We start from the raw sequence: 9,965 nt of genomic DNA, 5'->3' as shown, positions 1-9,965 counted from the left end.
GTGAGCGGGAACCGGTCTGTATGTGGGATCCGAACCCTTGGCGGGAGCGCCGCCACACTCTTAAGCGGCTCACTATAGCAGTGCGCCACCGGGCCGGCCCCAATTAGTCCTTGTTGACAAGGCAAAATTATCATCTTTATTTGAATTTTTAGTAAGAATGGAATATTTGCTTTTACATATATTAACATTTAGAGGTTATAAACATTTTCTTATGCTTTTAAAGATGTAATCATGTGAGGAGAAGAAATATTTTACAGCTCAAAACCAGAACAGCCTGATAACAAATATGCAGGTACTTCCAAAAGTTTGTGGATAAATAGAATTAAAACATAATTCAAATCTTTCCATGAACTTTTTGAAGTACCCGCAGAAATGTTAGACATGTACTATGACCGTGCACCCTGCGTTAGTAAAGAAAATGATCATTCAGACAGGTGCCTTTATAAAAGACTCTAACTTGTATCTTAGTTTAATATTGTATACTATTTTATAAAATAATTAAATACTTTTTCTAATAATAGAAACAGAATTTTATTATATTCATCACAAAATAAACTTTGTTTCAGTAAAAAGAAAAAAGTGAACTGTTTCTTTAAATACCTATAAAAATATTTTAACATAAGGTTGTAAAGAAAATGAGGCTTTAAGATCTAGAAATCATTGGTTAAGATATTTAAAATAAAAATGTAACTGTTGGTTTTGGGTTCTCAAGTCAGGCTTGAGTTTCTCATTATATTTACCTTTGCTTTATATATTTGAAAGTTCTTCAGAACTGAAAATATACTAAAATAAAGTCCAGCTTCAGATGAATCAGTGTATGTAGGTTTCCTAGTAATACATCCATTAAAAATAAATTCCAAAGCCAAAATGAACAGGGACTTTATCAAGGTTCCTTTGGGTGAGGGACTAGCTTTGTAACATAGTTAGCGAAATTCCAGAAATGCCAGGTTTTTCTACACACGTGCCTGTTCACCCATCACCCTCCCCACAACCTAAATGCGCATTGAACTTTTAGATCAATGAACTACTAAAGATCTCATGTTTGAATTTTAGAAACTGGAAACTTTACAAAGCAGAATATGCAGTAACTAACAATACCAGATATGGTAAATTCTTTTTTTGTTGTTTTTTTTTTTTTTTTTTTTTTTTTGTCCTTTTTGAGACAGGCCGCACCGTGCTCAGCCAGTGAGCACACCAGCCATGCCTATATAGGATCCGAACCCGCGGCAGGAGCGCTGCTGCACTCCCAGCACCGCACTCTCCCGAGTGCGCCACGGGCTCGGCCTAGATATGGTAAATTCTTGATAATCTGTGGAACAACAGTTTTTTAATCTGGGAGTAACATGTGAAACCACCAGCCACATTTCTAAGCTGCACCTCCGTTCTGAATATCAGTGAATGTTAAATTGATGCAAATTCATTTTATTTTAATCTAAAAAAATTTAAATCATAAATTACTAACAGAAATAAGTTTTGTGACATACTCCAAAGTTAAAGGTGATGAATGTTTTATCCACAGCCTCCATTAGTCAGTAAAATCAAGAAGTTACATCTAAGTCTCCTTTCTCTCCCAAGAACTCATTTCAATTCTCTATTCCAGTGTTTTCCAGACTTTTGGAGTCTGCAAAACTGTGAGAAATTTGGCACTCCAACAAAATCATTGACAACTTTAAAAAAATTTTTATTTTGCCAAATAAGAGATTTAAGAAACAACAAAACACCATATACAATCAGAATGACTTCATAAAAGAAAGACTATTTTAACACCAGAAAAGTAGAAGGTAACCTGACCACACACTAAAGGATACGCCTTTTACACTGCAGACAATTAGTTTTATAAAAATTTCACTCCATCGAATTTACTTTTTCTTTGCTGGCAGATGGGTGAAAGCTTCTTTGCTATACTTGGAACCACCGGTTTAGATCAAAGATAAGTTACCTTCAGGGAAAAAGAAGTCTGATCAATAGAAAAGGAAGGCAAAGAAGGATTATAGTCAATTTGATATTTTTAGACACAGTAAATTAAAAGAGTTTGCTTCCTTCATGTTTCAAGTTCTCAAGGATGGACATGTTTTTAACACTGTAGGTTAGAGCACTCAGGCCATCTGTTTCTGTGCACTAACCTCTCACTTGCAGAAGAACTGGGTCCTGCACTTTCACCCTCTGTTTCAGGGGAGCTTATGAAGTCTTTTCCTTCGTTTTCATGCATCTACTGGGTGTTAACTAATCAGTAAAATACAGGGGTCATCTTTCTACAAATAGGAATGCTTCCATACCCTGAGAATTTCTTGTCACCAATTTCCTTTGCTTTAAAATGTCCTTGGCACATTCCTAACAAAACTGAACCACAGCAAGTGATGTAGTGCTACAATGTAAGTTCTTTTAAATGTATTGAAGTATTGCAGTGAGAAATGAAAAGGTCAAATGTTGAGTTTTGTACCTTTAAGTAAGTGTCAGAGGATTAAAATTCAGTCAGAAATGCCTTTGTCAGAGAGGGTATTTTGAGTTGTCTGAGGATGATACAGTAGTCCTGGTACACTTATTCATTCAAGTTTTGACCAACTCAGATCAAAGGGGCCTGGAAAGGTCACCAAAGCTGTTATGCTAATGCCTGCCACCAGTGTGTACAGAAAGCCCAGAGCGTTGCCAGAATGCAGTGGTTGGTCCTTGAGTGCCTTTGATCCTTATCTAGAAACTCTGCTAGCATATGTCATATAATTGAGGTATGGTCTTTTATTGCTGCAATTAAAACTTTTCAAATGCATTATATTATCTCCACCCCAGCTAAAAGTCCTGACCATTGTTTAAAAAGTTGGGTTAGTGATTTGTCAGAGGCTGTGGTTGACTTTAGGGGCTGCCCGCTCCCACACCCTCCAGCACAGAGATTTCTCTTACTTTTTTCATTTACATCTCACCAAACAGCATAATGGTCTTGAAGTTTGTTTAGGCCTTTGACTTCCTTTATCACATAGAGATGGCAAACATTCTGTTGCTAACTTGAAGTGGCTCCAGGCAGCAAGGCTGGAAGGATATTAAACCAGTAAAAGCTTATCAACTGATTCATTGATATGCTGTAAATTCCAGGCTTTTCATTTTGCTTTGGAGGGCGGCCATAAGTCAACACATTAGTAAGCAATTTGCTGACATCAAGATTGATCACTTAAAAAGGCCTCCTGGGTAGACAAAGTTCACCTGGGTACTTTTGTTAGTATTTTTTTTTTTAATGTTTAGCAGGTTATGTTACTTGTAAATGACCAGTAATTGCTTTACATATCAATAATTTGAACTCTTAGTTACTTAAATTATCAAAAATCTGAATTATGAAACCTAAAAGGAAAAATATATTTAGCTATTATTCTTTTAAATTTGAAATTTTTTATATATTTTGTCTGTTTCTTTAGAATTCATAATATTAACCATCAGTTTAAAAACTAGAACTCACTTGCCAATTTTTTTTTTTTTTTTGCCAGTTCTTGCCCTTTGAATTACTAAGGTCATCTGACCCACATAAAAAGTGAGGGAGTAAATAAAGGAAGAAAGAACACTGAACACAAGAATTAGACATTTCAGAAATATTTAATAGTAGCTACCCTTAGGACATGGCTTTGAATTGACTATAACAGTCAATCAGTAAATACTCATATATGCTGATTTGACTTTTAAAAGTATTATCCTTGCTAATTTTTGATCACTAGAAGCTACAAGAATAAGAACAGTCATACCAATTCACTTGGAAGTGAATACATCCTGAGGGATTTTCAGTATATTTTACAAGGTGATGTCAATGTTATGATCATGTACTAAACTTATGTTTTATTGAACTTTGACCCTGGAAGTGGTAAATTATTTAGATTGAATAAGATGTATTTTAATAGTCTTCAATCACTACTATAAATAAAGGGAATTATTTTTCTCATTTAAGAAATGCTTTTAATTTCTTTTAAGTTAAGAAAGAAAACAGGAGTTGTTAATAAGTGTGAAAGTATTGTTTTGTTAGGCAGGCTGAATGGATATTAAAATATAAATAGAATTTAACTGTGGGTAACAGCATTAAAAGTACATCTAAACTTCCTTCATGGACCGGCAGGTGGAAGTTTTGCACTTTGCAAAACCTTAAGTGAAGAGCTAACCTACGGGTTTGAGCTGCTGTTAACAAGCTCTTCTCCACGGACTGAGGTGGGAGCAGTCACAGCCCTCGTCACTCACCAAATGTGCACCCATGGAGTGGGGGAGAGAGACCATAGAGGAAAAATCTGTTGAAAATATTAAAAATTTCAAGTAGTAAGTGCCATGAAGAAAAATACAGAGGGGAAGAAGGAGAGTCCAGTGGAGAGCAAGGGGTTTTAAATAAGGTAGAAACTGCTGAGGAGACGAAATCTGAACAGAAGCCAAAATGGGGGTGCGTGGCCCCAGTCCCTGGAGGACTTGGCCAGGCTGAGGGCAGGGGCAGTGGCAGGGCATGTTGGGGCCCACCTGGGGCTGACCAGGGAGCTGTAGGGGCCATGCAGGTGTCCACTGTGATGCTGTCCTATATGATGCTGTCTTTGGAAGTTTAATCTTGAGCTGGAAACAATCATGTCATATCAGGACAGGTGGGCTTCTGTCAGTCATCCAGTGGAGATATATAAAATCAGATAGATAATAATATAAGTTCACGTATCCGTGGCTTCCACACATGCTCAATTGCTCCCTACATGACTTAGGAAAGCTTGCTCACAACAACATCTGTCACTTGGAATTGGGAAGTTATACCTCCAGGAACAGTAACTAAAGCTATATTAAATAACTCTGCCTCTCAAAAACTTTAATCAGGTAACTTATATGACAGTAATTGTCAAGCTTGGACACGCATCAGAATCACCTGGAGGGCTTGTAAAAATGCAGGTTGCAAGGCGCCACCCCGACTATCTGACTGGGCAGGCCTGGAGTGAGGCCTGAGGACTGCAGTGCTAATGCGCTCTCAGGCTCTGATGCTGCTGGTCTGGACCCCACTCTGAGAATAAGCACTCCAAGTCATTGACTGCAGTGACTTCACACTGATGTGTCTTCTCCAAATAGTACCTTCTTGTTAAGAACCAATTTAAGAACATACTTCATAACTTGAAATACTTTGTAAGGTCTGGAATAGAATGTGACCCTTTTTTTCTGAGGTACAATTTTGGGGGAAGAAATGATCCTTCCATATATATGGAAAGTATCTCACATCGAAAAATGCAATTTGCAGAAAACCCGAATTTCAAAGCATTAATTAGAAGGTAACTGTATATGTTTCCAAGTAATAAAATATAGAAAACTTTTCTGCTTTCAATAATTTGTTTAGAGATTACTAGGTATTTGGAAGGCCAAGGAACAAAGAAAATTAAAATTAAAGCCTTAGGAAACACTGCCAGTTGAAGACCATACTTAATATACGGCAGCTTGGCAATTAAAATTACAGTCACAGTGAAAGAGAGTTTGGTTCATAAATGGAAAAACATCTTTCATCGGGCCTCCAGATATGGCTAATTCCAAAACACGGGTGCCTAGAAGATCCACCACCATTGTGTCCACGGCATTTCCCTTATCTTGACAAGGACCTTGCATCCTTAAAGCCAGTGCTCGTCCTCTGACACCCCAGGGAGGAAGGCAGGGTGACGATGTCCTCACCAGTCAGGTTCACAGTCTTCACTACACTCACCGTGCGCTGTCCCAGGATCTCCTTGCAGGAGGGAGAGAATCGGAAAAGAACACCGTGTTCCCAAAGGTACCTTCTGAAGTCTGACTTTAGAGAAATAACTTCTGAGGGTGACTTCGCTGCATTCAACCAGGTTGCTCTGCGTTTTTTCCAAAAAAGTGAATGTGAGGTCTCCAGTCGACTAGAATATTTGAAAGCTGGAAAGTCAGGTGCCCTCTGGAATGTACGTTCCCCCTATCACACATGTAAATGTGAGATTCAGGTGGGCCTGGTCCATTTTATTGTTTTGTGCTCCAGCCCCATTCCAGGAAACAGATTTAATCACTAAATCAGGATGGATACTTCCAGCTGCTGGAACAAATAACCCCCAAAACACCAGCGACTGGAGAGGCTCAGCTCTTGCCTATACAGGAAGGCAGGTGCTTCTCACCACCTGTGGGATGCAGAAACTGGCTCCCCTACTTTTGCTCTGCCGTCCCCTGGACATTGGCGACCTGTGTGTCCAGCCAGAAGACCCAGAGGTGACACAACCATTTGCATTTGGAAGAACTAGTTCACATGGCCCCACCTAGGCAACAAGGCGGGATGGGAAATTGTTTCTGGTGAGACACCAGCTTCTGTAGACAGTGCCGTTGTGGCAGGACGAGCGAGTTGAGTGGACAGTCAACACTTCACAGCCTTAACAACGGGTTCTGCCCCTTCCTTCTACACTAGTCTTTTGAAAAACAAGAAGCTATTGGTATAGCCCCAAATGAACTACCTCTCCATGCCTCAAATGACATAGATGGCCACTCTTTAATGATCCAGTTCTTTATAGTGTGTGTCTTTTCTGAGACATCAGAGCCCTGTTCTGCGGTACAAGTGGGTCACAAGCCACATGTGGCTGTTGAGTTCTGGAAATGAGACCAGTCCAAATTGAGCAGTGCTGTCAGTATGTAATACACAATGGGTTTCAAAGATTTAATAGGGGGAAAGGAATGCAAAATATTTCATTAACAGTTTATTCAATTGGTAAATGTTGAAATGATAATATTTGAATACATTGGGTCAAATAAAATATTAAAACTAATGTCACCTTTTAAAGAGTTTTTCAATGTGACTGCAAGAAATTCTGAATTACACGTGTTGTCTCTCCCAAGTCTTACCATGTTAGGAAGTCCTCAAAACAAGTTTATCATGCTAAAACATTTTTTTAAATAACGGTATCATATGCTACTTTGAGAAGATAAGGTAAAGAAAAATAATAAAATCAAAGATAGTCAATTTTTTTCTCATATGATTTCTTCAAGAGTGGATGCTTTTCCTCCCACTCTGATAATCCAAATCTTTACAACTTAACTGAAATTTGTGAAACTATTCCTTCTTCCCAGCCCATCCAAGGAGACTTACTCCTGGATTCTTAAAGACTTTCGTATTCATGACATCACTTACCTTTCCTGGCATTTCTGCCAATGTGTATGTTCCTAAAAAGTCATACAGGACTTGTGGGGAAAAGGGTTGAGGCAAACCATTGAAACCTGCACAAATTCTTAAGCAAAACACTACCAAAAACAGTCCCAATATGAATAAAAACTCTACTTAAGTTTAAGACATTCAATTTAAACAATACAATTAATATAAGACGTTATCCTTTTAAGAAAGGGATGATGGCATCTTAAAGGAGAGACATGTACAAAGTGCAGAACCTTCCTAATTATGGAGGTTAAAATTGACAGAGATGAGGGAGTAAACATTTCCAAATTAGAGCACGTAGCCAGACCAGGTCACAAGGAAGAGAGCAGCTGAGCGGTCACTCTGTGCCACTTGCAGGTAAGAACTGGTACTTCTTTTTTTGTGTGTGCTTTTTGAGACCGGCCACACCGTGCTCAGCCAGTGAGCGTTGTGAGCAAACCGGTCATCCCTATATAGGATCCGAACCCGCGGCGGGAGCGCTGCTGCACTCCCAGCGCCACACTCTCCTGAGTGCACCATGGGCTCAGCCCACAACTGGTACTTCTTAATGGCACAGAAATGAAGCTAGTGGGAGAAAAATCAGCCATGAACCCATGTGGCTTCTAACATGACGTAGGCATAGTCCGTTTCACTCACCACATGTGAATTAATCCACACTGTAACTGCACACATTGCAGCAGAAGCATCTGCATTCATTTTGCCTCATCCTAGCAGTTCCCATTTATTGCCGTCAGCAGGTGAAGGCATGCTCTGCTACAACCAACCTACAGTCTTCCAGTCATTTGTCATAAAGTCACTGTGGTTTTCTACATCTTTTTATATCAAAAGCACATTACTTTATAAAAAGAACTGAGTTCGGAGGAACATCAGAGACTCTATTCAAGGGCGACACTTTCAGAGCAAACTTTTCATAAGTTTGAAATAAAATGTAATCTGCTGCCTCCGTATCTATGCTAGTAGTGAAAACAGAATTTTAAGATAAGCCCTAGAGATCTGTTCTGCAGCAAGGGGGCATACAGCTGTCCATAAGTCGATTGTATCTGCCTGCATAAGAGATTTTTTTAAAATGTCCTTAAGCAATGGGAATTTTCAAATTATGGTTTTAGAGCTCAGTGGGAAAAACAGAATGAATAACTAGGCTAAAAGAAGACAATAATCTGTCAGATTTTCTTTTTTCTTTTTTTTTTTTTTATGGTGACACTAAAATAGTTCGCAGTCTGAAACCACAGTGGGAAGATGGCTGGTAAGCAAGACATGTGAACCAGCTCTAGTTACCAAACGCCTGGTGACAGCACCAGGAAATTGTGGCATTGTGCCATGACAGTCCTCTTTAAAGATGAGAATACATGATGCCAGAAGAGGATCACAATGTATCCAGTTTTGTAAAATTCTAAATCCTCTCTCAACTTTTAATTTCAAATGTATTCCTCGCTAACAGCCAAGTAAACTGTAGGGGAGGAAACCAATCTATTGTTTTCCCCAACCCTCCTAAATTCTTCAGTGGGAGCCCTGAATCTGACTAACAGAAAGACAGATAACAAGAGAAAAGTATATAAATTTATTTTAAAATAAGTCTTATGTGACACAGGAGCCTTCATAAGGAAATGAAGACCTGGAGAAATGGTTAAGCCCAAGCGTGTTGATGCTGGGTTTAACAAAGAGTGAAAAGTTGTGGGAAAACACGGCAGGACAAGGGTGTGAGGTGAGGGCAGGAAACGGGGAAGGTTAGCAAGGCCTGCTCATTCACGTTCCTCCCAGAGTCCCTCCAGCTTTGGAGGCAAGGATGCTCCCTTCCTCCAGGTATAAGGAGGGCACCTCTCGCCGCCTCAGGGGCAGAGGGGGAGGTCAGAGAGTCCTTCCTGCACCTGCTATTTCTCAAATTCCTTCAGGAAGGAGTCTTCTTCCTTAAAATATTCAGTATGCCAAGGCGCCATATTTGGGGGTACGGTGTTCTGAACCCTGTCAGAACCTTTCTGGCAATCTGTCCAGATAGATTATCTGGATTTGTAGTTATTAAGTAAATAGCCATGTCTATTTCCCTAAAAAGTATTATTCAAAGACAGAGACCTCAGGAAGTTAGTAAAATAGGTCCCCAGGACTCATGAAAGTATCTCCCTTCAACCTGCACCATGAGTTCCAAGCAAGATGTGCAAATCTGTCCCTCTCCCTTTGTCCTTCTCAGTTCACAGAAATAAGTCACCGCATACTGTGCTCATACGACACCAACATAGAAGAGCTCTTTTCAGAAATCGATCACTGCTTGGCCATAAATCGAAGTGTTCTCCAGCAGTTGGAGCAGAAGTGTGGTCATGAGATTACAGAAGAGGACTGGGAGAAAATCCAAATACAGGTAGGCTTGGGACCGGCTGCCTGGCCAGTAAACAGAGTCCACCCCCGCCACAGGGGTCTATGGCAGAGTGACTTGCGAGGGAGGTGCAGAGTTGCCATTTCTGCCCTCCTCGTGCAGGGGAGGCCTGGTGGTGCCAGGCCCGGGGTGATTTCTGCCCTGGCTGAACCTGCACCAGTGGTGGAAACCCTAGGTCTTCATCACGAGCTTGGGGATGACAGCCAAAGTCTCCTTGGTTTGAAGTTCCTGAAATTCCGGGTGGACAGTGCTGTTTTGTGAACAGTGAAAACACCAAAGGGAAAGACCGCCATGCCATCACCTTCCGGGAAAGTCTCCCTGTAGTTGTAGCCTGCTGTCCTCTTGCTAGAAAAAGACTCTGAGATGACTCAAAAGCCAAGACAGAGGGAAACTTACTTTAAAAATAATAAAATTGGGGCCAGCCCGGTGGCGCACTGCTACAGTGCACCGCTTGGGAGCGTGGTGGCGCTCCCG

General features: G+C 40.3%; 1 protein-coding gene across 1 annotated transcript in view; it reads left to right on the top strand.

Annotated features, from left to right (window-relative positions):
* LOC103602250 (RING finger protein 32-like) overlaps positions 1–9,965 on the top strand; it is a gene marked incomplete at its 3' end in the record, with an annotated part of 21,874 nt that overhangs the window by 9,117 nt on the left and 2,792 nt on the right. The window contains exon 4 of the mRNA XM_008586660.1: positions 9,309–9,476. Within this exon, the coding sequence (XP_008584882.1) occupies positions 9,309–9,476 (168 nt within the window). The remainder of the gene's footprint in view (positions 1–9,308; positions 9,477–9,965) is intronic.

This window comes from Galeopterus variegatus, unplaced genomic scaffold, assembly GCF_000696425.1.
Source record: "Galeopterus variegatus unplaced genomic scaffold, G_variegatus-3.0.2 Scaffold4072, whole genome shotgun sequence".
Classification (NCBI taxonomy): domain Eukaryota; kingdom Metazoa; phylum Chordata; class Mammalia; order Dermoptera; family Cynocephalidae; genus Galeopterus; species Galeopterus variegatus.
The sequence above is the reverse complement of the archived record's forward strand: the minus strand, read 5'-3'. Positions and strand labels throughout refer to the sequence as shown.